Genomic DNA, 26,908 nt, shown 5'->3' with positions numbered 1-26,908 from the left:
TTTTAGATATTCATGAGTTCCTGAAAGACCTTCATGGCAGAAGCTGGAAGACCCAAAAGCACGTTGATGTTCTTCTTCTCTGTCCCATGGGATAAGAATAAGATGACTTCCTTCTCTGGCAATGCCACTGGACCTGATAGTATAGGCTCTCCCCAGCCAAAGTCAGTGGTGTCGAACGATAGCCTAGACCAAGTTGTGATCAAGAGGGTGGAGGCCAAAGAAGGCCTAGCTCTTGTGACTTCGAAATAATCTATGGCTGATCTCATGTAACTGTCTGTGACCATCTTAATTGCATCTTGAACTTGCCCAACTGCATATGCAAGTGGCTTATCTACAAGTTCACCTGCTTGGCAGATGGAATTTGTTAACACAATGCCATTGCCAAAGTACCCTTTTGGGAGTGGTGGGTTGAACTTAGGCCTCCCATCCACAGCAAATAGAAGCTTTATTTGTTGGTCAGGCAATACTTTCAGTGCCCTTGTCCGAGCTTTCCACACAAATGCTGAGAGGGCTTCAAATGTGGTGCACTTGTCAAGTGCACCCTCTTCCCTGGCTTTCATTTTCAGTTTTTCAAGCTTCTCAGTGTCAAAACAGAAGGACCTATAAACCATTTTGTCTTCATAGAGGTCACTGCTACTGCTCCAAGTGCCAATTATCTCAGAGAATTCTTGGTGCAGGTGTTCAATCCTAGGCGGGTTCCGTGCCTTGAGTATGCTTCTGTCTAAAAATGGAGGAACAGTTAATGGCAAGCCTCTGGCAATTTTACCCCATGAGTTCACAAATTCCATAGCGCCAATCCCATCAAACATGCAGTGGTTCATGCACAGGCCAAGAGCAAACCCTCCACATTTAAATTTAGTCACCTGGTACAATATTATGGATGAGTACATTCAATGTCATATTGTAACAAGAGAAACAGAAAATGAAGCGTATTGTAGAGGTTTAATGACAAACCTGAGCCACCAGAGGAGGGAGCTCTAGTATGTTCTTGGCACCAGGAACATCATAAACCAGCTTTCCAAGAGTCTCAGGGTCAGGCTTTGTTATGTCTCCAATCTCTTGTATAGTACAATCTGCTTCGGCCTCAACGAAAACAGCTCCTTCCCCAGTGCAGTTTACAATAAGCTTTCCCTCTGAGCTGATTGCTAGCCTCCCAGCAAGGGGGTAGTAGTGGACAAGAACCTCTTTCAAAGAATTCTTGATCACCTCCCCTGCCTTGTCATTTTCTCTCTCATCTGACTTGAAGCAATAAATAGTACGAACAGTCACTGCAATGTTTTGGTCCAGGTTTGAGAGCAAGTATAAACCCTTCTCTGTTTCCTCTGCAGGGGGGACCAGACTTGGCTCTCCTAATTGCTTCACTCTTAGTTGGAACACATTGCCATTGGAGTTGTTATCCATTGCAGCAGACTCTCCAACTACTTTCACAACCTGAACCATAAGGTCCATAACATCAAGAAGAAATTTAGACAACAAACAAGAAGCAAGAATCAATCAATAAGAATATGGCTTATGGCTTATGGCTTATGGCATAAAATTGAATGAGACTAAATGCACACTATGTATACAAATATATCTATTTATGAGAAAACAGACCATGTGGGCAAAAGTTGAAGTATAAAGAGAGTATGAAGGGAATGCGCAGAACTCAATTGAAGAAAAGCACACAACAGAATATGAGATGGGTCTGTTTGTTTTGGCTTTGGCTGTGGAATTAGGAGGTGTAATATAGAAAGAGAGTGGCCCAGCTAATAAGTTGTATTACTTGTTTAAGAAAATGGATGAATAATTGAATATAATTATACTGTGACAGGGACAGGTAGTTGTGCCTGAAATCTGATTAATGGAGGTGGTGTATCAGCATTATACAAGTGTTTTGGCAAATGATATGGAATTTCAGGGGTTCTGTTTTCAAATGGAGTTTCATGGACAATTGGGCATGGTCTTCATTTGGTATATGCCATTTTTTATATGGGTGGGGGTAGGCCACTGGTACTGGAACCTAACATATATAACAGACAAGAAATCTACTGTCGTCAAAAGCAGGGTGGCTGGGAGTGGGGGCAGTTTTGGTGGGTTTGGTATCCAAAACTTGCTTACTTGGTCTCTTACAAGTTATGACATAAGTCACATAATGTCATAATAATAACAAAAAACTTTGCTTCTCAGATCTCAGTTCTTACCTCACCAGTCACCATCATATATCATATATAATTCTAACTGTTGAAAGTAGGATGCCAAGTTCCGGTAATTATCTTTATCTTATTCCAAAAAGTAAAAATAAAAGTGAGAGGATCCCGTAAATTATTAGGTTGCTTTTTAACTAACATGTATAGTGAAATGCATAATCATTAAAAAAAAAAAAAAAGGACATGCACAATCGAGAACGAATTACTTCAGGGGGTTGCTTAGGACTTTCAAAACCAAGTCTCAGAGCAGGAACAACTATAACTATAACTTTGGGATAGATTGAGCTAACTATGTAGTAAGAGAGTGGTTTACTCCAATCCACCAACATAATCAAGCAGCTATTAACTAAGTGGTATTTTTCTCTACAATATTGTAAACGTCCCGAGTTCAAATCTCTTATCCCCATATAAAAAAAATAAGATCAACATTGATACTGATAAAGTTTCATAAATATAAGGAACATACAAAACTATATTTGCACAATTGTTGTCCCATCTAAATATCTTACAAACCGCCATTAAATTTTGGACTTGAATCCTTTTTAAGTTGTTGATAATTGTTTTTTCAGGTTTTAAAGAAATCAACAGAATACAAATTAATGGCGGCAAAATTGAAAATTTCTAGGAGCTGGATGTGATAAAACTTTTGGGGGCATTTAAAATCCTCAAAGGCCTTTTATGGTGCAAACGAAAAGAAAACTATAAATTTTAGCGAAAAAGAAAGAAGAGAGAATACTAGAATCCTGACGGAGAGAGAATTAAAAAAAGCAGGACAAGCATGAAAGAACGCACAATTAGGTGGAGTCCTGGCTACCATAGCTAGAAGAAGCAGATGTGCAAAGTTTGACTAGTGACGGCTCAATGGAAAGTGAGGCCTAAGGCGAAACTACACAGAGACTTTCCAAATATATTATTCAAAAACTCAGCCTTTAGGCTTGCTTCTTTTAGTTTTAGTTTTTTAGACGAGAGATATTACAAAGAATGAGAGAAAAAGAAAAAAACAAGCAGATCACAATGTACAAATGAAATAGATGTGAGATATCCCCGAAAACAATTCATGAAACACTTTTTTTTAGTGGAAAGCCTAAGGGAATAAAAAAATCAAAAGTCTTACTAACAAATAATAAAGAATCTCACACCTAAACATTAAATAAGAAAGTAAAAAACCTCTTTCAAAATTTTGAGACCTAATTGGCTAATTATAAATATTTTAAGTTTTTTTTTTTTTTTAATAGTTTGTCAAATATTTTCAATATGAGGGAGGCCCTAGGCACAGGCCTTGCTTGCCTTATGCTTGAGCCGGCACTGTTTTCAAAATTTTGAGACCTAATTGGTTAATTATAAATATTTTAAGTTTTTTTTTTTTTAATAGTGTGTCAAATAGTAATACTTTCAATATGAGGCCTCCTTCAACATGAGGCCCTAGGCAGGCCTTGCTTGCCTTATGCTTGAGCCGGCACTGAGTTTGAGTGACTATTTTCAAATTGTGATTCTATTCTGAAAGAGAAAGTTTGCAGCTTAATTACGAGACATGGGCATACCAGAAAACGATTACGCTAAGTGAAACTGAAAAGACAAGTCATGTTTCAATTGTCTACAACGTGTGCATGCAAGCTCAGCCTCTATATAGCCAAAGCTTGAACCCTCTCACTCTGCCAAAACAGAATAATTCGAATTGAAAATAGACTTAAAAATACAGAATAATTTCTACATTTTTACATTCTATATTCCAGCAATAATGATACAACCCTTGATGCTTTTGCTGGTTCTTATCTCACAAACTCATTGCACTAGGCTTATAGATAGATACACAGGGAAGTTAACATTGTTACTCAGACACCATTCCCATAGGTTACTCAGAACACCATTTAATATTATAATGTCTTCTTGCCTCTCATGGTTTTGCTTGACACTCTTCCAACTACTCACAACAGCTAAGAGGGAGGCAAACTGACTCGGAAAGTCATGCTTGGCCACACTTGCTTAGACAAGCAAGTCCTTCTTCTAGATAATCCTCCCTGGTAATCCAAAATTCAGGAGCATCCTGCATGTGTCAACCACCACATTGAAATTTTCTTAGATGACTTGTACAGTTGTACTGACCTACCACCAATGTGGGAAGAATAAAACAAGACCGCATCGTTGACATCATAAAGAAACTTGGACCTCAGTGCCAGAGAGAACAAGCAATAATATGTACCTTCATAATTCCTGCAAGAACTGCACCGCCTAGGTACACCATGTGCTTTCTTCGTGGAGGATCTTCAATTCGCAATCGCAATTTCTGTTCATCACAAGATACAGAACATGAGAAAGAGAACGCCTGAGATCAATCTATAATGCCATATTCAACTTGATGATTTTCCCATTCAATCATTGCCTTTTTTCAGTTGAAATGATTATGACTCATGTGCCAAGCTTAACCACTTGCAACAGATTATGGCTTAAGAAGGACCTCAAACAACCAGAAAGATTCCATATTAAAAAAATCATAAGTATTAGCTCAAAATTTTGACAAAGATGATGATAAAACAAATTTAGTAATGTTTAAGAAAGAATTATAAAGTTTATGTATCAATTATGAATGCCCAACCTAACCACAGATAATTTAGTGCTAATACCAACATTACACCAACGGTCCAACAGTATGTTGGTTCCATATTTTTGCAAAGCTATGGTTGTTCTCTTTCTAATCCATGAAACACAATACTCATATCTTACCTTCAATCCATCTTTGTTACCCTTCAAAACAACATCAAGATAACGATCCAGTATTTCTTTCTCCAAACTGAAGAAACAACAAAATTTACTATCAGAACGAACCAAAATAATAATAGTAATATCAGAACTTCATCAATTTCTAATTCCTTTCTTAATAAGAAAAAAGATGCACATAGGACAAGAAAAGAATTCACTTGATTTAATGCTCAAAAAGAATTCATGGAATTCCTATACTTAAGGTTCTATAAATCCCCTAATACGTGTGTCTAATTTCATATGCCTGTACCAAGAGTGAGTGGCAATGCAGATGCATTGATATTAGTTGTTGATACTTATGCAACCTATAGTATTTCTTAATCACTAAATTAGCAGTCACCATCTGACTATTTCAGGCTTCTTTCAAATAATTGAATAAACTAAAAAACACCATTGGGGTCTTCACTAGTACTGTCAGGGATTTGGACAGTGAAAAGTGGTTCTTACAAGTATCCAACTACAAATCTGTGACACAATTTTTCAATCCATGCAACTGAACAGTCTTAACCATGCACCTGAAAAAAAAAAAAGGAAGAGTACGGATTCTCTTCACTAAAGCCGAGAAGAAAATTATTAATAAATAAATAAAATCAAGGTGAGGACTAAAAAGTAATTTTAATTTCATGCTATGTTATCAAACATACAGAAACTTGATATACACATGTTATATATAGCTGGAAAAAACTACTTCAAATAAGAAAGTTATGATCTGATTTGAGGTAAATGGAGGGATAAGATATTACCGACTGGGTAATCCAGGATACATTGTGCTCCCTCCACTTAAAACTATATGCTGATACAACTGCAAAAAGATGAATTGCATTAAAATTCAAAAAATCAATGACAGGAAGTTCACATGTACAACAAGATAAAAAGAAATGTGCAAGGGCGTGGCCTCATGTTTACTGGGACTTTTGTTCAAAGTTCCAGAGGCATACTCTTCAAATATGAACCCTGGAACATCTCTAAGGTTGCCTCCTAATCATTTATCAATCACATGGCTGAAATGTTTATATGCAGCTACAAATTATGCATACAATGTAGATTGTGATTTGCAGATCACACCTAAGCAGGCACAAGACACACAAAATAGTAGATAAAAGTGAGAATGAGGCCTTCCAGAAATAGCATGGTTCCATCTAACAGCCTAGGTGTGTGAACTGAGACATACAGACAGACAAATAGACACAGGCGATGCGTGCACCAGATACATACTACATGTGTGCACAACTTAAAGATAAAAGCAATGAAGAAAAGAAGATTGTTTACAAAGAATTGAGACATAGAGACAGACATACAGACACAGGCAGACATATAGACAGACAGATATACAGACAGAGAGATAGAAAGATAAATAGACAGACAGACAGACATATACATATTAGTACCATCATTCTGTTGTCAATATCCATTTCCTGAATGCAGTGGAATACCATGTCAGCCATCCCATCACCTTCGACATCTATAAGTTCCTGCACAAAAAAGCATTCGTGAATATTCAAATCCTTCAACCTGCCAAAATATTGTTAAATTTTTTTTTTCTACAACCAGCATTACAAGTGCTAATAACACTCTGAAGAGATGATAATGTTTTTAGTAGAATGTAGAAAGACGATAATTGCTTTAATAGAAAACTGAAGTCAAACATATTTGAGCAGTTTAGTAGACTAGAGAACAATTTTATAAAACCAAAATCCAGAACACATCACAGAAGAACTGGAAAATTACAGGAGTAAAAAGAGCCTCAGGAGCCTGGAACCTTTCAGTGCCGACTTTAATGACCCTTCCGTCTGGCAGCTGATTAAACCAACATACATCAGTGAATTAAGATAAAATTAAATATATAACTCTTGATTAAAGCTATAACTATTTAATAAAATAGGGAACCAAACAGAAAAATGACAGACCAAAACCAACAATTTCTGATGATTATTCAATGAGTAGATTATTTACCAATGTAAATTAAAAGAAATTGCTGGCTTTACATTTAGCATGGCAACCACACAACGCGACATACATAAAAATACGCAGATAAAGGACGAATGGAGATTATGGCTACCCCTGATTAGGTCTCTTCAGTCAAGCCATGCATTGAAGAATTTGATATTTAACATTTCTATTAAAAGGACTGTAGAACACTAATGAGATGATAAGAAGGCCAACTTACAGTGTAATCCTTTACAAGTATGGTGGTCTCCAGTCCCAATTGATACTCCCTTTTGTAATCATAACTGCAGCAAATTGAATATAATAATTCATGAAAACAACAAGTTCCACAACATCAGAGTATAGCATAAGACTTATTGTTTACCTTATATAGCAAAGCTTCTCTTTGATTTCCCTAACGGTCTCAAAATCAGCCGTCCTATTCATTGCATACCTAAAGGAAAAAAAGTTATAATTTCTCAATTGAGATGAAAGTTTCATTTAAAGAACCAAAAATAGTGCAAACAACATTGATCTTGCTAAGTTATAAGCAAATGGTACTCACCCCCTCCGTGAGAGCAAATCAACAAGATAGGACGTTATGTGGCGGCCAGCTACATTCATTCGCTTTGTAAGATGAGGAAATGAGTAGCCATCAACAACCGGAACCTGGGAGGTTGGAGCAAAAGAACTAATCAATGAACTGTTAATGTGACATAAAGTTTGAATTCCATGCAATGGATTTAATGAAATTGGTTTCTGTTCCTTTGAAATGTCCAAAAACTAATCAGCTCAAACATATAATTTCAAAGTGATACACTATGGAATCTAATCCAAATACTCCTAAGACATAATGTAGAAGTTTGTTCTTGAGGAATTTACCACATGAGTAACACCATCGCCCGAGTCAATAACTAATCCTGTTAGCAAGCCTGGAGAAAAACAAGGAAATGCTGAAGCATGTATCCAAAAGAAGCATAAGTATAAGTTAATAGAAGTAGCAATGGTGGTGATAGTATGTTAAAGATTGTTTCCAACATATAACTCTGGCAAGTTAGAGTTAGTGCTTTCACTCTCCCCATCTATATTTTCCAAGGAATTCAAATTGCATCAGTCAAAAGGGCATACTAATTCGTAGGAATAAAAGGGGAAAAAGGGAGAAAAAGAAAAAAGAAGTGGGGGAAAGAACAACAATATAAACATTTAACCTTTAATCATCTTTATAAGCACCTTGAGCATACAATGTTAAAACAGCTTGAATTTGAATGAAGACACCAGCAAAATTGTATTTCTCAAACATGGTCTCGACCTGAAACGTTGAATCGAGCCAAAGCATGAGGTGCCAACAACGTCATAATTCAAATTTCTATTACGATACAGATAAGATTACCAAACAATATTACTAGTTAATAAATAAATTCAAAAATGACCATTTTTTCACGGTTCTTTGAAGGGTTAAGAGGCGGGTCTGTGAGTAATATCTGACATTCGGTAGGATCTATCTGTAGACAAAAAAATACCGAACAGCGTTATTAACACTCGGAAGATCAAAACTAGAGATTGCAAGAGTCCAGGACAATCAAAGACAGTAAAAAGTTTACTTTTAGTTCACTGTAGAATGCATGGTCCCAGACATGACCCATATCATCCCAGTTTTGGACGATGCCATTGTTAACAGGGTAATTTATATCCAGTTGATGCCGAAATTCTGCGCAAGCTTCTCCAACTATGACATCCTAAATGCATTTATAAAATTGAAGGAAGAAAAAGCTCTCAGAACTAATAATTAAATCAGGAATGAGTAGAAACTGTGTTCGAAATAGGATGAAAGTAGTAACCTTGATTTCTTGTTCCATGAGTGATTCCTCATAGCGAAGCAGTGGCCGTCCAACTACGCAAGGGAACACGGAGGTAGGAAAGTTCTCTCCGGCAAAGCCACATTTCACATACTGCAAATTCAATCAAACCAAATTCTATAAAGTGATCAAACCAAAAGTACATGTTGATTCTAACCTACAGATCCAAAAGAGAGGTCAAATGTTGAAATCGAATGACTATGATTTTCAACTCTGCCTCTGGATCGGTTACTCCAATGGAGACCAAGCTGAACTCCGAGAAAGAGAGTATGAATATTTGCTGGATCCATGAATATATCTGCGTTTCTGTGCGTGTGAGCGAAACTAGAAACATAGAGAGAGGAGTACCCCGGTGCCATTGTCGCAGACGACGACTTTTCGATTGTTCATGTTGAGCTGCTGTTGTAGTTGTTGCTGCTATTGCTCTATTTCTTTGTGCTGCTTTCATCTACCACATTTCTTCAAACACAAGTGCGTCCAACTGCAGGAAACATTGACGGGCTTCCTTCGCGATGTTATAATAAGAAAAGAAATAAACTATAATCCCACTTTAAACGACACCGTTTCTTTCATCAACAAATCAACAATGTTAAATACATCTTATTCCTATACAACTTGTAAAATTTTGTATTGCTTTACTGCACAAACACAAGGACATGTAGCAAAAAATTTCATTTGCTATTTCACATCCGTGTAGTTATGTCTAATACATTGTCAACTATCAATTAGACGTTAGATTAGTAGTATATTCCACACTTTGTTAGAAGATATTTCAAACATGAATTTCTCTTCCCTAGATATAAGAAAAAAAAAAACATAGTGCACTAATACATCACAAAACACGTACAAAAGTTGTATACAAAACTATTTATTGCCCAAATAAAATGACATTTGACTTTGATTATTCAAAAATTATTTTTTATCCGAGGGAGAGGAGAGTTGAACTTGGGACTTTTACCAATATTGGAAGAGAAAGACCCCTAAACCAAGAATTAGTTGCCCAGTTGATTGCGTTTTTAGTTGAACATTAATTGTTTTTTATATAATAAAATTATGGGGTTTTTTTTTCAAAGTCCAAAACGAAAAAGTCCATGATTGGCCGACCCACTTGCAAAAACACGGTGACATGCCAATCAAGTTTAATGAGCCGAGCACTCGGCACCTTTATCAAGCACTCGGTACCATTCATTGAGCGCTCGGCAATTACTGTTTGACAATAACTATTTGAATTTTATATTTATCACTCTGCGACAATGGAAATTTGCCAAGTTCAAAAAAAGAAAAAACTTACCGAGCGCTCAGCACCAAAAACATGGAAGCAAATATAACGTAAGTTTTATTTGTACAAAGTGGATCTGTTTACCATATCAATTTGTTAAATAAATTTGTTTATCATTAAAGGATGTAAAATGAACTTTAATTTACTTTAAAATTATTTATACATATTTTATGTAGTAAATTTGTAATGGCTTATTCATACCATTGCCCCCTGTAAGATACACTTTTTTTCACTTTGCCCCCTGAAACTTAAATCCTCTCCGTTTGCCACCTGAACTTCGCAAAGTTGTTGCAAAAGACCCTATGCCGTTAACTCTGTCAATTTTTCCGTTAAAATAGCTGACATGGCACCTATATGGCATGAGTGGGACCTTTTTTTAGTTATGTAAGATCCATGTAGACAAGCAAAATTATAAAAAATTAACATGGATCTTATTATTTTTAGTTTAAAAATTATTTTTTTTGTCCACATGGATTTTACATAACTAAAAAAGGGTCTCACTCATGCCATATAGGTGTCACGTCAGCTATTTTAACGGAAAAATTGACAGAGTTAACGGCATAGGGTCTTTTGCAATAACTTTGTGAAGTTCAGGTGGCAAACTGAGAGGATTTAAGTTTCATGAGGCAAAGTGAAAAAAAGTGTATCTTACACGGGGCAATGGTGTAAATAAGCCATTTGTAATAGATGTAAGACCCAATTGTATAAGTGATGCCCCTGATATATTTTTTATTTCATATATTTCCCTAAAGGTGTTTGTGTTGATTCTTACAATTAGTGGTGAGAGTGAGTGAGTATGATACTGAGTTTGGATTAGAGTATGACCATGTAATTTGATTTCTTCTAGGCTTTCTAGGGTAAATTAAAAAAAAGAAAAAAAGAAAAAAAAGCAGTAATTTTTGTCAGCAATGGTGGAAAAAAAAAAAAAGGGAAGCATTTTGTAAAAAGGAGGATAAAAGGTGGTGCCGAACCCAATATTTTTCTTTGTAGTAAAGTCTAATTAATGCCGGGTCTTTCTTTTGGGCCAGAGTCCAAGAGTTTAATATTGGGTTTCGGTAAGCTTATGATGCCAGAGAGCCCAAAGCTTAACTCAACCAAAGGCCCAGCCCGTACAAAGATGCAGTTTGTTAATATATACTCCAGAGGTTTTCATCTAGGGTTTACGCCGTTCGTCTGCTTCAGAGGTACCAAGCGAGTTGAAGCAGCCTGCGCAAATGGTAAGTAGGAGACCCCTCGCCCTCTTCTTCCATTTCCATACAAGCGCCGATTGCATAGAATCCACTATGTCATTGTGAACGCCTTTATCTTTCTTCTTACGTATTCATTTTTTTCTAAACCTAATCGATGCAGGCTCCCAAAAGAGGTGTAAAGGCTCCTGTTGCAGCGGCTAAGAAGAAACCGGTATGTCTCTATCATTTCAATATATAATATGATGATTTTCATGATTTTTTTGGTTTGAGGTTTTACTGTTAGAGTGTTTATACTTAATAGTGAATGTTATGGTACTGTTTGGTGGTTTGATAGGAGAAGGTGGTGAACCCGCTGTTCGAGAAGCGTCCGAAGCAGTTTGGGATCGGAGGGGCATTGCCTCCAAAGAGGGATCTGACCCGATTCGTGAAGTGGCCGAAGACTGTTCAGATTCAGAGGAAGAAAAGGATCCTCAAGCAGAGGTTGAAGGTTCCACCAGCTTTGAACCAGTTCACCAAGACCCTCGACAAGAACTTGGGTATTTATTGAACTCTCACATTTTGCTTGCTTCTTCGTATTTTCCTCTTTCAGCTTGTAGTTTTATGGAAAATATTGTTTGTGAATCCACATAGGGTTGCTAAATTGAGATTTAGATTCGATGAATAAGTTTACTTAGCACATTTATGTCTGTTCTCTGAATATATGTTGGAAGAATGAGTTTGTATATGTATCTATCTGTATTCCGTAATGCAGTGTTAGAATTCCAACATTAGTAGGCTGGTATTGCCATTTACACATTTCCTCAAATATTTACTGGTGTTATTTATTTTGTGGCGTGTCTAACTTTTGTAGTCTGTAGAAGGTAATATGAAAGGTTATTGCGAGCTACTGCCAACATTTTGTAAGATGGGTTTTCCAACTGGTTGCTGATTTACCAAACTTGTTTGTAATGTTTTGGCATGGCCTTGGTTTGATTATCTGTAAACCTGCATTCATGATTTGATGCTTTTAATGCAGTCTGTATATTCCTCATTGTCTTTTCTATATTTCCTGGATTTTATGAGGAGCAATTCTGCTGATGTTTTGACTTGCATCTATAAAACCTGTGTGCAGCGACTAGCCTGTTCAAGATGCTTCTCAAGTACAGGCCTGAAGACAAAGCAGAGAAGAAGGAGCGGCTTTTGAAAAGGGCCCAGGCAGAGTCTGAGGGAAAAACTGCTGAAGCAAAGAAGCCTATCGTTGTGAAATATGGTCTCAACCATGTCACTTACCTCATTGAGCAGGTGTAGTTCTCTTCCCTGTACCTATGTTATATTCCTCCTTGTTATTGAGCCTGCATTTTGAATAACATTTTATATTACATTTACATGCAGAACAAGGCTCAACTTGTAGTTATTGCACATGATGTTGACCCAATAGAGTTGGTTGTATGGCTTCCTGCATTATGTAGGAAGATGGAAATCCCATATTGCATTGTGAAGGGCAAAGCACGCTTGGGATCGGTAATTGTGCTTATATGTCTGCATTTTCAATTTTGTCACCTTTTAAATTAGATTTATGTACTGAGAACAAACTTTAATTGCTTTTTCCATCAGATTGTCCATAAGAAAACTGCATCAGTTTTGTGCTTGACAACGGTCAAGAATGAAGATAAACTGGATTTCAGCAAGATCTTAGAGGCAATCAAGGTGCGTTAGAATTAAATTTGTTGTGCAGTTTCCGTGGAAGCTGTTTGATTTTTTTGATATTAATTGTGTTCCAAATTTTTGTTGATTGCTTTATTTTTTGTCTGATGTTTCACTACTTTTCACCTGCAGGCCAACTTCAATGACAAGTATGATGAGTACAGGAAAAAGTGGGGTGGCGGCATCATGGGTTCCAAATCCCAGGCCAAAACTAGGGCGAAGGAGAAGCTCCTTGCGAAAGAAGCTGCTCAAAGGATGACTTAAATTTTGGTTCTTGTATTTGTTTTTTACTTAGGATATGGTTTTCTGGGCCTGTTTTTAGATTTGTGATTGTTCAAGTTTATTCAGATCAACCGCAGAGTTCTTTGTTTCCTTTAAATGCAGCGTATGATTAAAGGAATGTGTGTGAGCTAAACGCTTCAAATGTTGTTTAGCTGTTTGGATTAGACTTTATGGACAAGCCATTTTTGGTAGCGACTATAGTGACCTAATGATGAGCCTTTATTTGATAATTTGAGATTAAATTTCTTTTCCAAAGTTTTTTTATAATGTGACATAATGGGCGCTCCAGTCTTCCTTCCCTAACCTCGTGAATTGCTAAATAGACTATTAACGGAATAACGGTGCATCTATGGTTGGGTGTACCAAACAAAAGGGATAGTAATTAAAGGGAATTTGAACAGAGTTTTAATTTGTCCGCTTTGGTGTCTTAAGAATGATCATAGCAAATGTAGATAGTTTGTAATGTTAGGAGATAGACCGAATGAGTGCTTTTACAGTTTTACTGATGGAATTATGTTTTTGCTTTTGGTTGTTTTTTCTGTAATTGCCTATTTTTTGGTGAAACGCGACTACGTTATGATAATTTTTCTTCTATACTTCTATACTTTGTATATTGTTCCAAGTATAATTCGAGTGGGAGAATCAGTGAAACACAATGTCAAATACCATCAACTATTTGATTGTCTGGGATTCCATACTCGTACTTTAGTTAAATTCCAATCATCTATTTGTTTTCACTCTCATTTTCATCTTTTAACTAATAAACTCCTTTAATATGGTGAATTGGGGTTGGCTTAGTTGGCCGAAGACAAAATTCTCCCTCTCTGCACACTCGTCTCTCTGCACACTCAGGTTCGAACCCTCCCCTCTGTAATCTCAAAAAAAAAAAAAAAAACTTCTTTAATATGTATCATTCATTTTTTATTCTAACATTCATATTCCCGGAAATTCTCGTAGTATATATTTTAGAGTTTTGTTTTTTGCTAAAGTATGTATTATAGTTTTTTTTTTTTTTTTATAGAAAAAATGTATTGTAGAATTGAAGAAATTATTTTGTGTATCCGATATACCGCCACGTAGTGTAACTAATCCAACGTATCATAATATGAGTAAATATCATTAATACTAGACCTTACTAATATAATATATCGTCAAATAATACCCTTATACGTTAGATCGGTTACACCACGTGACAGTGTACCGGATATACCCAATAATTTTTCCTAAAGTTGATATAGAAATGTTAGACACAATAATTCATTTTGATATGGCCAATGAAGTGCAACAACACGTTTTATGGATCATTTGAGAAAATATCGTTTTATGGATTCCAAAATGTTGCCTAACAAAAAAAAAAAAAACCAATCTTATTCTTATCTAAGACGAAAATTGCAACTTTCTGTCAAAAAAAAAGGAAAAAAAAAAAGAAGAAAATTGCAACTATTTTTCCCAAAAATGAAAAGTTCCTTGTAATTAAAAGTTGTATGTTGTAACTGAAAATGAAAGTCCATCCCCATTAATATTGCGTATATAGATTTTTGTAAGCTCTCCACAAAAAAACACTTGCTTTGGCTGTTCTGATCATATCATCATACACAACCCAAACCCTCACCCTGTCTCTGTCCCTCTGCGAACCTCTCTCTCTTTGTTTCTCATTTGCCAGCCCTGCAATTCCTCAAACCCTAGGAATCTCCCTCGACCTCGCTCTGTCTGTCGCTATGCCATTTTGATCATCTGCAAGTGTTCGCTTGCAGAAACTCATTCCGCTTCCCCTTTCTGTCCTCATCTTAAAGCACAATTGGCTTCGCTCTCCTCTCCGACATTTCCCTCGAAATTTCTGCAATTCGAATCGTCTTCTGATGGCCCACGGAAAAATCAGTCTGCCTCAAGATCTCCTTCCCTCGAAGATGGCCGATGCACACTTCTCTGGCAAAGGTTTGCGTTATGGGGATCTTCTCAATCCATGTTTATTCGCATTGCATTCTTTCTCTCCTTTTATTCTTCTCATTATTGTTATTCGCATAATTGTTTTCTGCTCGATCTTTCTTGCTATTACGATTTGCGTAGTTCCATTCAGTATATATATATATATACACATATATAGATACACGCACACCAAACACACCTGTGCATATGTGTATATATATTTCATATATTAATATATTTATTATTCATCTAGCTGATTTTGAATTAGGGGTGCTGTTGTTGATTCTTTTTTCTTGGTAGTTTTATATTATTATTTCATAATAATATACATATACACCTACCTGTATGCGTGCGAGTGTATATATTTCATGCATTTAATAGCTTTGCTTTTTGGTTTTGATTTGAATACAAAATTTAGGACCATTCCGATGTGAAGGTGTTGCTGTCATCATCCTTTCTGTTCTTTGTCTTTCATTAGTAGTTCAGTGCAAGAGTCTGTCTTTTGTTTGAAATTTAAATTAACTGGTTAAAATTTGTAGATATATATATTTTTTAATAAGGAGATGTAACTGTGGGTGCTGACAGTCGTTTATGTGGTTTGCAATCTGACTTGTTACAATTTTCCATTGGAGTAATCTTTTCTCAGTTGAAGTTCTTATATTCTCTTGTAGTCTCTTGGCCGTGTTATTTCAACACTTTGGGTGGGTGAGGGCATGGACTGCTTGGATTTTTATATTACTGCTTGCCAATGAATGTGATTAAATTTATAGCTTTTTTGTTTGTGAACCATTGGGTTTTGTGCTATGTTAGATGAAGGCTTGCAAGGAAATGGTGATGAGAAGGCGCTAACGGGGTCACTTGACGAGTCAAATGGTGGTTGTGCTCCTTTTCTAAGTTTGCATTGTTTTCCGCATATGCGATTATGTTCACCTTACTGGCTATCATTTTACCGTTTTATTATGAATACAATGGGTGTTTCTCTCTTTTAATAATTATGGTTTTAATTGCAGATCAATTAGCATCTGAGAGCAGCATACCTTTGTCTCCACAATGGCTGTATGCTAAACCAGTTGATTCTAAGGCATTAGCAACATCAGGAGTATGTAAATCCAATTTTCTTCTTCTTTTTATTTTTTTTTTCCCGAAAATGTTTTTATTGCTGTTTCTATAAGCTATGCATACACAGACAAAAAAGAAGAAGCTATATATACAAGTATATTTATTTTTGTGGCTGACGGGGGAGTTCCATTTTACTATTGTTTATTAATAAAATGATTTTAATTAAAAATTTAACCTAGTGTGGTTTAAACATACAAATATATTTATTTGCTGATCATGCTCTGTAGGTTTAGACGGTGATGGTGTTCCCATTTGTGGCATAACCAAACCTTTGTCAGTCTGGAAACCATAGTCCTGTTAAATTCTAGTAATTTAAATGCATTATTATGTGGTTGTAAGCCTCTCGATTTTTGGTTTGGTGTATGCATGTGGCATTCTGCTTTGGCTGCTCAGCCGTGACTTCAATTTCCTATTTTCTTAAATGTGCTTTGAATCATGTATCTGATCTAATGATTAAAGTGAAGCAAAAAGCAATGATTTATGCTAACAGCAGATTTTATATATATATATATATATATATTTTTTTTTTTTGACAATGATTAGAGAGATTTTAATGAGTCTGCGTACAGGACTAGTGATGGAAGATTCACCTTTTTGTCTTATGTTTTTAGCCATTTGATGAGTACTGATAAAAATGACAGGAAATGCATGCACCTGGTGCTTTGTCCCATGGAAACTCTACTGATCCCAATTTGAGTGACAATTGGAGTTGGGATGGATCTCAGGACAAAAAGGATTGTAGGAGGAATGCACCTGATTTAGATATCAGCCGCCGCTGGCGTGAAGAGGAGAGAGAAACAAGCTTACTTGGTAGGAGGGACCGCAAGAAAGAAGATCGCCGTGTAGGTGTCACTTCAACTAGGGATATTACTGAGAATAGAGCAGAAGATCGCCGTGTAGGTGGCACTTCAACTAGGGATGTTACTGAGAATAAAGTATTGTCTTCTGATCGCTGGCATGAATCCCGAAGAGACAACAAATGGTCATCAAGGTGGGGACCTGAAGATAAAGACAAGGACTCTCGAATAGAGAAAAGAACAGATGTTGAGAGGGAAGATATTCATGTTGACAAACAGTCTTTTGTCAGTGTCAATCGTGCAGTTTCTGAACGTGATAGTGATTCTCGTGATAAATGGAGGCCACGCCATCGCATGGAGGTTCAATCAGGTGGGTCAGCCTCATACCGTGCTGCACCGGGATTTGGGATGGCCAGAGGACAGTCGGAAAAAGTAGGATTTGCTTCCGGACGTGGGAGGTCAGTCACTAATGGAAGCCTACAGATTGGCAGACCTCCCTCTGCATCCACTATTGGGTCTGGTCTGGATCAGAATAGCAGTGTATTAGGAAAAGCTGGTCCCTTTCCTAATATGTATTGCTACCCCAGGGGAAAGCTCCTTGATATTTATCGTAAGCAAAAGATTGATTCAACTTTTGATAACATGCCTGATGGGATGGAGCATATATCACCAATAACCCAAGTAAGCTCTATTGAGCCATTGGCTTTTGTTGCACCTGATGCAGAGGAAGAGGTATATGGATTATACTTTTAAGCATATATATATATATGTACATATATTAAATGTCCACATACATGACATGTTTATTTTTGTCATAACGTAACTGCTCTTTAGCAATTGACATAAACCATAGATCATCATAGATAAACAAGCACTGACTTGTTTCTGTCATAACCACAAACTGGCTGGTGTGATACTTTCAGGCTGGTATTGGAGATATATGGAAGGGAAGAATTACTAGCAGTGGAGTGTTATGCAACTCGTCTAGAGACAAGAATGTATTTAATGATGATGCTAAAGGTAGTTAAGTTGCAGTTGGACTTTTAACTAATAATCCCTATAATTTCTTTCTCATTCAAGTTTTTCCATTTACTCAGGAATCAATAATGCCATTTTAAGCAAGGAGGAACAAACCTTTTCGGTTAACACTGAACAAAAGGCCCAATCTTCTAGAGAGACCAATTTAAACAACTCTTTTCCAGTTAATGTTGTTGAGGTGTTAACTAATTGTGGCTCACAGACACATACTTTTAAGGGTAAGGAAATACAGTTTGAGCCTTTTCATTCTGGTTGCTTGGGTGAAACTATTGGTATTGTTGCTCTGTTTTGCATATTAATACTGCGTTCTACACTTTTTCCAGAACGTGTTTGTACTGAAGGTGAGCAGAAAGTTCTCACAGCTACTGTCACAGCAGCGGCTGATGGATTGACTCCTATAGTTGCAGAGAGCTATGATTGCAAAAGTGCTGGGGAGATTAATGGCCCCAGCAATGATGTTACTGAACTGAGAAGTTCTCGATGCCAGGAGGTGAGATATTTTGTTCTTTTGAAGCATCCTTTGTTGGACTGTGTTGAATCAGCTACTGTTGAAATTGGTAACCAACTTCCTGATGATTCAAGTTTCCTATTTCATTTTCCATCTTTACAGAAAACCTCAAGCAATGATCATCACAATGTCAAGAGCAACGAGGAGGCACATCTGTCAGAAAGAGTTTTCTCACTTGATGATTTAAGTTTGTGCTATCTTGATCCTCAAGGGAACACCCAGGGACCTTTCCTGGGGATTGACATAATTACATGGTTTGAGCAAGGATTTTTCGGAATTGACTTACCAGTTCGCTTGCTTGATTCCCCTGATGGATCTCCTTTTCAAGAACTTGGTGAAGTGATGCCACATCTGAAAATTAAATCTGGTTCCGTCTCCACCACTAATTTGCCTACCAAATTAGAACTGTTGGATGCTGTAGGGGGCAGCTTGGAAGAGAGTATATCTGCTCCTGAGGGGTCTGCTATTCTAAATAATCAACATTGGACTACATCTGGATATGAGGCTATCTCATGTGATAGTGTTAAATCAAAAATACCTAATCGTGGTTATCACTCTGAACTCCAGTACCTTGATAATCAAAGCTTTCAAAATATTGTTGCAGAAGATGAGGGTATGTTACATGTCTTGATTCTACTTTTTTATATTATCATTCTATGTCTACACTGTTGCCTTAATTGCTTCCTTTTTTTGTCCAGAGATTGTATATCCCGGAAGGCCTAAAAGTAGCATTGATTGTCTCTTGAGGAGGTCTTCAGCTGACATCCATGGGTCAATTTCAAATTCTTCCAGCCTTCCTTCCATTGTAAATGAAGTTTCAGAAACTAACCTGCCTAATCATCAGGACGATAAGTTGCATCCTTTTGGCCTGTTGATGTCTGAGCTCAGAGGCAGCTCTCATTTAAGGCCTGCTCAATCGTCCAATGCGCCTTTAGGCATTGATGACCAGGCTCAGTTTAGAGATACCTTGTTTGAGGGAGGTGCCACTGTTGCTAGTCAGAATTCCCTTGGTGCCATGATTGATCAACCTTCCTTTTTGGAGACAAGGCCTGATAATTATATAAAACGTAACACTAATGTTAATCTGGGCTCTGTAGATGCTCATCACTTATATCACACGGGACAAGAATTCAATGGCTTTGACCCGGAAAAGCATATGATGCCACAGAAATTACTAAAAGAACAGCTTCAGCAGCTGAACCATCCATCTTCTCTTCATGTTACACATGGTGCAGGAAAAGGTGTAGATCAGTTTCCTGGATTTGGTTTTTCTCACAGCAAGAAGCCTAATATCCAGCCGCCAATCCATCATTCGGTGCCAGATATGGAACATTTCTTAGAACTACAGCTTCAGAAACAGCGTCAGTTGGAGCTTCAGCAACAGCAGCATCAATTGGAGCTTCAGCAACATCATCGGCAGTTGGAGCTTCAGCAACAGCAACAGCAACAGCAGCGTCAATTGGAGCTTCAACAACAGCAGCGTCAGTTGGAGCTTCAGCAACAGCAGCGTCATATGGAGTTCCAGCAACAGCAGCGTCATTTGGAGCTTCAGCAACAGCATCACTTGCAGCAGCAGCTTCACCATCACCAAATGAAATTGCAGCAACAACAGCAGTCTCAAGCTCAACACTTGCTCCTTGAACAGTTGTTGCATCAACAGATGTCGGATTCTGGTTATGGGCAGTGGAACATAGATGCTGCAAGAGGCAACCTTTTTGATCAATTACGTTCAAGGAGTCACTCTCCAAGTGACTTGCAGCAGATACCTCATTCCTCAAGACACAAACCATCTCTAGAGAAGATCATCCAAGCAAATGTTGGCCAGGGTGCTCTCCAGGGGCAGGCTGATTTTTTTGACCTCATATCTCAGGCCAAGCAAGGGAATATGCACACTTCAGAGCTGCAACATCGTTTTCAGCAGCAAGAGTTGCAGGCACAGCAGTTATCTGTGGCATTGAGAGAGCAGCTGCAGATGGAAGGGGAAAGGCGCATTGGTGGGCCTTGGTTTGCAGATGAAGCAGGTCATTTTGTCAGGGATCCTTCTGAAAATTACCAGCAACAGCAGAGGTTATCCTCCCGTGAACTGCAACTAAGCCATCTCAATTGGAATCATGCCTTACAGGAGCGACATCAGGAAGGGTTCAGTGAACCTAACTCCATGGAATTTGAGAGGTTGTCTGATCCTGCTGGCTCTCATGGGATGAACTTGGATATTGTAAACGCATGTGGGCAGGGTATAGATTGGCAGGAACAATATCGGCTTAAGTGCTCTATTGATAAACAGGGCTCTCTTTCTTCTGGTATCTCCTCTCACCGTCGACTGGTTTCTGATGAGTTTTATTCTTCTCATCCAGTTGGTTTTGAGAGCTTGCCCTCTGGGAACAATGGGCAACCGGAAAAGAGCAGCATTGAAGCACTGATACCACATTTGCATCATGATGCTGAGCAGAGACGACGAGATTCCAAAGCTGCCATGGCCTTTGCTGATTCAAATATATGGGCTTCAACTAACAGTGATATGGAACACTCGAAACATATTTTGATGGACCATCTTCACAAAAAGCTGGGTCATCAATCCACACAGTCATCAGAAGTAGATTATCAGCATCACCTATCATCTTCCAGAAGTCGGGGAGGTTCTGTACATCTTCCTTTTAATCTTCTCCCAGATCAACCAGTTGGTCTGAACAATCATTTGGGTGGTGTTGGTATGAATGAACAATCAAGCAATCTGGCAAGCAGTGGAAGAGTGCCCTTTAGATATAATTCCAGAGCATTTATGGAGGATCAGTTCTTGTCAGGAACTAGGGATGCTTCTCATACTTGTCATGTGGATACTAGCTTTTTTGGTCAATCAGCTGTGGATGATGGCTTATCAGAGTTGGAGGGAAATAATTGGAAGAGACAGGGGGTGAAAGGCATGACTCCATTAAGCAGGTCAGTTTCAGAGGTCGAAGGCAACATGGCAGAACAAGAAGAAACAACTTTTGATTGCGGAGAACTACCTAGTAATGCCCATAGCAGGCATAGCTCACTAAGCAGTGCTGGTATTTTGTCAAATAATCTTATTGCCTTGTTAATCTCATTTTTATTTAAACGAGTATGAAACTTTTTAATTGGTACAGGTGGATGTGGAGTTTTCTACAGCTCTGAGATGGGATTAGATAAATCACTTGGAGAAGAGGTTTCGAATGGGAGGTAGTTTTCTTTTCTTTTCCTTTCCTTTTTTTGTGTAGTATTATTGTTCGGTTGTATATGAGAATGAGTTTATGGATGTATATAGCATTGGCATTGGAACTTCTTGTAGCTAGTTTGGTGATTCTAAATGTCAGTTTTATTGTATATTTTATTCTGACCCAAAAAAAAAAAAAAGATGTTAGTTTTATTGTATATTTTATTCTCTATTGACAGGCTGCCTCCAACTGTAATCAAAGGGTTTGACAATGCTTTGCATAGACGACGGTTCTTATCTTCCCAGGATGTAATGTCAGAGGCAGCGTTCTCTGTGCCGGTCAAGCAGAGAAGCTCAATGAACCTCAGAACTTCTGAAGGTAAATTATTTCTTTTAACTTATATTGTTCATATGTCTGGTTAAGTTTTTGGGGTTGATTTACCATGTGGAAAACCATGTTAAATTTGAAGGGAGGCAGGAGTCTGAAGGAAATCCAGCTGCAGCTCTGGTCCCTGAAACTCAGGCATCCAGCAAGAATGATGCGCAATTCAGGAGGACTTCATCTTGCAGTGATGCTTCTGTATCCGAGACATCATTCATAGACATGCTCAAGAAGCCGGTCAATTCCGAGGCTGATTTAGCCAACAGAGCTGCATTGGAGTCCTCTGATGGAGGTGCCCAAGTGGGGCGGACTGGCAAGAAGAAAGGGAAGAAGGGAAGACAGATCGATCCTGCTCTCCTTGGCTTTAAGGTTTCCAGCAACCGCATCATGATGGGTGAGATCCATCGCCTTGATGATTGACAGATGTTGTACATCCTGTAATATTTTTCTTTTTTATTTTCTTTTTGGGTATAAAATTGTACAGCTAATTTAAGAAACATAGTTATCTCAGAGTATTTCTTTTTCTTTTTAGTTTTCCAATCCTCTGGTTCAAAGGTAGAAGAGCATCTACATAGTTTTGAAGCGCTGCAGTGATTGATTACCATATATAGTGTAAAAGAGGAAGAGAGTTCTGTGACAAATGTCAATTTTTGTACGAGAGAAGTGTTATGAATAAAAAAAAGTAATTATTACAAATTGCCCCCAATTTATTTTCTAAATTATTTGTTCATTTTTTGGTGAGAATATTATTAAGCATTTTCAACGTAAAGCACTTGGTGAGAATATCTTCTTGTGCCGCAATGCACGATGATGTATGCACAATTGCGCTTGATAATAGGACTTCCCTCATTATACTTCCTTTCTACAGGAGATCCCCTGACAATAATAAAAGGATAACAAAAATGTTATTGAAAAAGCACCTTGCTCTATTGCAATCCTTGGTTCACCGTGGTCCCTTGAGCAACAGCTCAAGGCCAATGATGTTGACGACAAGCCAAAACCAGTCTTGCTATTCTTGGGTGGAGCTGATGACCGAGAGGCACTAGCATTAGGAGCACGAATGGCTGCTCATCCAAACATCAACTTCACGCTGATTCGGCTTCTTGTAAATGGGAATATCAATGGCGAAGATGTGGAGGAGAACAGGCTGCACAATGATGTGTTGAGTGAGTTCAGACAAGCCATGGCAGACAACTATAGGCTGGTTCAGGGACTGTCGCTGTGATTCGTTCCATGCAAGATAACTGCGAGCAAGTAATTGCAGGAAGAGAAACCACCCTTTAAATTACATAGTGACGTACAGAGAAACCTCAACCCTGAAGAACCAACATACAAAGACAAATCCCTTTACACATTTTTATGTGAAAGCTTTATCAACAAATTAACTGCATGCGGTATTATGTATCTGTAATTGATCGCTTTGAATAATAATATTGAGACACCTCTGAGAAATATTGTACTATGGCATAGACCCTAACATGAGGTGAAAATCTTTCCAAGCATTATTGCTTGAGACTTGACATTTTCTGAATTGTGTGAAGCAACTGTAGAGTTGGCTCTGGTCTTGAAGAAGAAGAAAGGGATGCTAAAAGTTCAGTTGATATGTTTTGCAACATTGAGGGTGAAGCTTGTCGAACCCATTTAATGTGTTCAATGGCAACTGAAATCTCTTTAGCATCAGCTAGACACTTCAGCAAAATTACATGGGAATCTGACCGTGCTACATCACTACTGAGGCCGCAGAGTAACTTAGAAGCGGCAAGAAAAAGACCTGCATAGAGCACAAACACATATAAGCAACAAGCCAAAACACTTGAAACTACGACTTCGGCTCCACTGGAGCATAACATCGATTACATATCATCATGTGTACAGAACATACCTGCTCTGCACAAAGAGAGAATAAATGTACCCAATACAGTTTGTGCAAGAATCAAATCCTGTTCAACAGACTTGTTGAACACTTCGAAAGCAGCTTCAAGTTTTGTTTCTTGACAAAGCCCTTCAAGTAGAGATGTGTAAGTCATCACGTCAGGTGCAACCCCTTTACTCAACATGTGGTAAAAGAGCCTGTGAGCCTCCTCAACCTGACCTACTTCTGAAAACTTCCGAATTAGGATATTGTAAGTCTTCAAATTCCCTCCGCATCCACTTGCAAACATCTCATCCCACAATCTTTTAGCAGGCCTCAATAGATCTTCTCTACAACATGCCTCAATAAGAGAATTATAAGTAGAAACGTCTGGGCCTAACCCTTTCTTCTTTATCTCATGAAGAACCCCATAGGCTTCTTTCACCATCCCTGCTTTGCATAAAAATGATAACATCACATTGTATGACTCCAAATCATTGAAATAGTCGCCAGAAGACAAGACCTGAAAAACTTCCAACAATTTATCAGTGTTGCCACGCTTACATAGATTCCTACTCAAATTGCTCAAAGTCAAAAGAGTTGGGAATCTCTCTTTTCCAACCATGAATTTGAAAAACACTATTGCAGAACCAGGATCAATGGCCGAGACAGATCCTATTAACACATTGAGAACATCATCCTCAATTGGAAAATTCCCACTAACAATCACTTCACCCAATTCTTTTGCTTCACATATCCGCCTCTCTGAAATCAAGTCAAATATGAACTCTCTATAATCACTAGTTCTTGGAGCTACACCTAGCTTTCTCTTCTTCTTCAAAACCTTTTCTGTATCAACAACACTCCCAGTCGATCGTAATGCTTCGGCGACAATCCTGTATGCCATGAAATCAGGTTTGCAACCTCTACTCCTCAGCTCTTCCAATACCCAGAAAGCCTCTGATGTTCTCGAAGCCTGACAAAGCCCGTGAACGATCAAAAGCGCTATAATGGACCCGTTAATCTCCGAACTACCCCTCCTAGCCTCATCTAACATACTAAAAGTTTTACCCAATTCAGTATGTCCACAAAAATTCCATATAAACACACCAAACCCAAGAGTGGTCAAAGGGACAGCCTTAAGAGTCATTTCCTCAAACATCTTCTGAGCACACTCAAAATATCCATCAGAAGCCAAAGCAGCCAAAAGTGAGTTACAAATATCATGCCCAATATCTTCAATTAGCGAGCTAACCTCCCTAAAGACCAAAAACGCGTTGTGGGTTTTCTTTCCTATGACGAGTGAAGCAATTACGGAGCGATAAACCGAAGCATCAAGGCCGATTTTCTGGACTTTGACTTGCTTGAGGAGAGCATCAATGGCGTTAAATTGGCGGGAAAAAGAGAGAGACTTGAGGACTGATTGATAGGTGATGGAGGTGTGTGAGAAGGATGGTTGTTGGGAAGCCCAGTTGAAGAAGCCGAGAGCGAGTGAGTGGTGGGTGAGGAGAAAGGGGTCGATAACTCGGGCCACGAGTGATGGACTCAGTGAGTCGCGGCAACCGAGCCAGTGAAGAATGTTCTCGAGTGAAGGGTTCCATGAGCGAGTTGGCCTTGTGTGATTCGAAGCGGAGATTAGAGCTCTGCTTATTCGACTTGCCAACTCTGTTGCCGATGAAGCTTTCATTGACAGAAGAGAACAATACAAGACGTGTCCGAACGCACAGTATTAATAATCTTCCTTCTTTGCTCGTCTATGTTGAACTGGCTTTTTGTTTAATAAAATAACGATTTTTTTGAAATAAATAATGGGGAGAATTTATTATTATTGATAAGAGGATTTGGGTGATTAGGTGATAGCATGTTTGCCATGCCGAATTGCAATGACAGGGTTTACTGGTTCAATTGGGATATTAAACCGCATAGTACTAATAAGAATCATTCTTATCATTCTTTCTGCATTCAGAGCCGTCCCTGAGCAAGGGCTCCAGGGGCGATCGCCCAGGGCCCAATTTCAAGGGGGGCCCAAAATTTTTTTATTTATATATATATAGTATATATTATAATATTTAAAATTAGAATATATATATAATTGCTGCTGAGTAGCCTGAGTTAGTTGTTATTAAAAAAAACGTTAGTGTGTATATATAATTGTTGGTGGTTAAAAATTATAGTTTTTTTTAAATGGGGCCTAAAGTTATTGGCCCAAAGTTGCATAACATTGCACATGTCTTGAGAAAAAAAATAAAAAAGCTGAAAGTTGAAATGTTTTTTTTTGTTGTCTTAAACAAATATCTCATTCTCTCTATCACTCTCTCTCTTTTAGGCTTTCAGCTCGTACAGACTAACTCAGTTTCCCAGTCACCCTCTTCCTCAATCCTCAATCCTCAATCAATTGATTCAATTAAATTGAAGACTTGAAGTTAATCCATTCGATTCTCAAGGCTTTAGTCTTCAATCATTTCTTCAGTCTTAATCTCTTTCTTAGCCCTGTCTTCATGCATTTTCATTAACTGTTTTGGTTCTTATCTTATTGTAATTGTGTTTTTTAGGTGGTGCATTTATCACATAGTTGCTCAGATTGTTAAAGAACATCTTTTTGACAAGTCCAAGGGCTACAACTTTAATTTATTTTTGTTCAAAGTTTGCATGTTCAAAGGCCCTATCACTTTAATTATTTCTTGTCTAAAGTTTTTTATTCAAAATTTGTATAGACTGTGATATCATCTTATGTTTAATGAAAGTATTTTTTTCTTTTTAATTTTCAAGCAAAAGTAAATGAAATACATGTCTATAGAATTATATATATATTGTACAAAGGGCCAATTTCAAATTTTCACCCCAGGCCTCTAAAATGTCAGAAACGGCACTGTCTGCATTTATCAAATTAGTGCAACGTTACATACCAGAAAGATGAAACATGTTGAAATGAACAACAGGTAGCGAATGTCA

At 37.8% G+C, this 26,908-nt stretch overlaps 5 protein-coding genes across 8 annotated transcripts; 2 read left to right on the top strand and 3 right to left on the bottom strand.

Moving 5' to 3' along the window:
• Window positions 1-2: 2 nt before the first annotated feature.
• LOC147288968 (omega-hydroxypalmitate O-feruloyl transferase-like) lies at window positions 3-1,649 on the bottom strand. The gene is made up of 3 exons (XM_086241720.1): window positions 1,597-1,649; window positions 955-1,431; window positions 3-863 (listed from the first exon to the last, which is right to left on the bottom strand). Exons 1-3 carry the CDS (start codon window positions 1,597-1,599, stop codon window positions 3-5), a joined length of 1,341 nt encoding a protein of 446 aa, XP_086097846.1. The 5' UTR covers window positions 1,600-1,649.
• Window positions 1,650-3,732: 2,083 nt separating this feature from the next.
• On the bottom strand, window positions 3,733-9,214 carry ARP2 (actin related protein 2). Its single transcript, XM_086240113.1, has 15 exons — window positions 9,077-9,214; window positions 8,711-8,821; window positions 8,474-8,608; window positions 8,303-8,374; window positions 8,103-8,181; window positions 7,755-7,804; window positions 7,438-7,541; window positions 7,258-7,326; window positions 7,114-7,177; window positions 6,675-6,743; window positions 6,335-6,418; window positions 5,690-5,748; window positions 4,911-4,977; window positions 4,390-4,473; window positions 3,733-4,233 (listed from the first exon to the last, which is right to left on the bottom strand). The coding sequence occupies exons 1-15, from the start codon at window positions 9,116-9,118 to the stop codon at window positions 4,153-4,155; spliced, it is 1,170 nt and encodes a 389-aa protein (XP_086096239.1). The 5' UTR covers window positions 9,119-9,214; the 3' UTR covers window positions 3,733-4,152.
• A 2,137-nt stretch (window positions 9,215-11,351) lies between these two features.
• On the top strand, window positions 11,352-13,357 carry LOC147288966 (large ribosomal subunit protein eL8y). The gene is made up of 6 exons (XM_086240114.1): window positions 11,352-11,408; window positions 11,532-11,733; window positions 12,309-12,478; window positions 12,569-12,697; window positions 12,791-12,883; window positions 13,013-13,357. The coding sequence occupies exons 1-6, from the start codon at window positions 11,352-11,354 to the stop codon at window positions 13,142-13,144; spliced, it is 783 nt and encodes a 260-aa protein (XP_086096240.1). The 3' UTR covers window positions 13,145-13,357.
• Window positions 13,358-14,712: 1,355 nt separating this feature from the next.
• On the top strand, window positions 14,713-22,800 carry LOC147288965 (uncharacterized). Of its 3 annotated transcripts, XM_086239455.1 has the most exons (12): window positions 14,714-15,097; window positions 15,899-15,964; window positions 16,099-16,187; window positions 16,849-17,736; window positions 17,928-18,024; window positions 18,102-18,260; window positions 18,366-18,532; window positions 18,653-19,163; window positions 19,249-21,597; window positions 21,676-21,748; window positions 21,962-22,101; window positions 22,193-22,800. In XM_086239455.1, the coding sequence occupies exons 1-12, from the start codon at window positions 15,022-15,024 to the stop codon at window positions 22,522-22,524; spliced, it is 4,947 nt and encodes a 1,648-aa protein (XP_086095581.1). In that variant the 5' UTR covers window positions 14,714-15,021; the 3' UTR covers window positions 22,525-22,800. The 3 variants fall into 3 exon arrangements, with proteins under 3 accessions (XP_086095582.1, XP_086095581.1, XP_086095580.1); XM_086239456.1 differs by having other exon boundaries at window positions 14,713-15,097; window positions 15,899-15,961; window positions 18,366-19,163; window positions 22,201-22,337; XM_086239454.1 differs by having other exon boundaries at window positions 15,899-15,961; window positions 18,366-19,163.
• A 124-nt stretch (window positions 22,801-22,924) lies between these two features.
• LOC147288964 (Tetratricopeptide repeat (TPR)-like superfamily protein) lies at window positions 22,925-25,804 on the bottom strand. 2 transcript variants are annotated; one of them, XM_086239457.1, is made up of 2 exons: window positions 23,987-25,804; window positions 22,925-23,875 (listed from the first exon to the last, which is right to left on the bottom strand). In XM_086239457.1, exons 1-2 carry the CDS (start codon window positions 25,641-25,643, stop codon window positions 23,607-23,609), a joined length of 1,926 nt encoding a protein of 641 aa, XP_086095583.1. In that variant the 5' UTR covers window positions 25,644-25,804; the 3' UTR covers window positions 22,925-23,606. The 2 variants fall into 2 exon arrangements, with proteins under 2 accessions (XP_086095583.1, XP_086095584.1); XM_086239458.1 differs by having other exon boundaries at window positions 24,017-25,804.
• Between the last annotated feature and the right edge of the window lie 1,104 nt (window positions 25,805-26,908).

This window comes from Dryas octopetala, chromosome 4 (assembly GCF_963921425.1).
Source record: "Dryas octopetala chromosome 4, drDryOcto1.1, whole genome shotgun sequence".
In the NCBI taxonomy this organism is placed as follows: domain Eukaryota; kingdom Viridiplantae; phylum Streptophyta; class Magnoliopsida; order Rosales; family Rosaceae; genus Dryas; species Dryas octopetala.
Note: the sequence above shows the minus strand (reverse complement) of the source record. Positions and strands in the feature narration are given on the sequence as shown.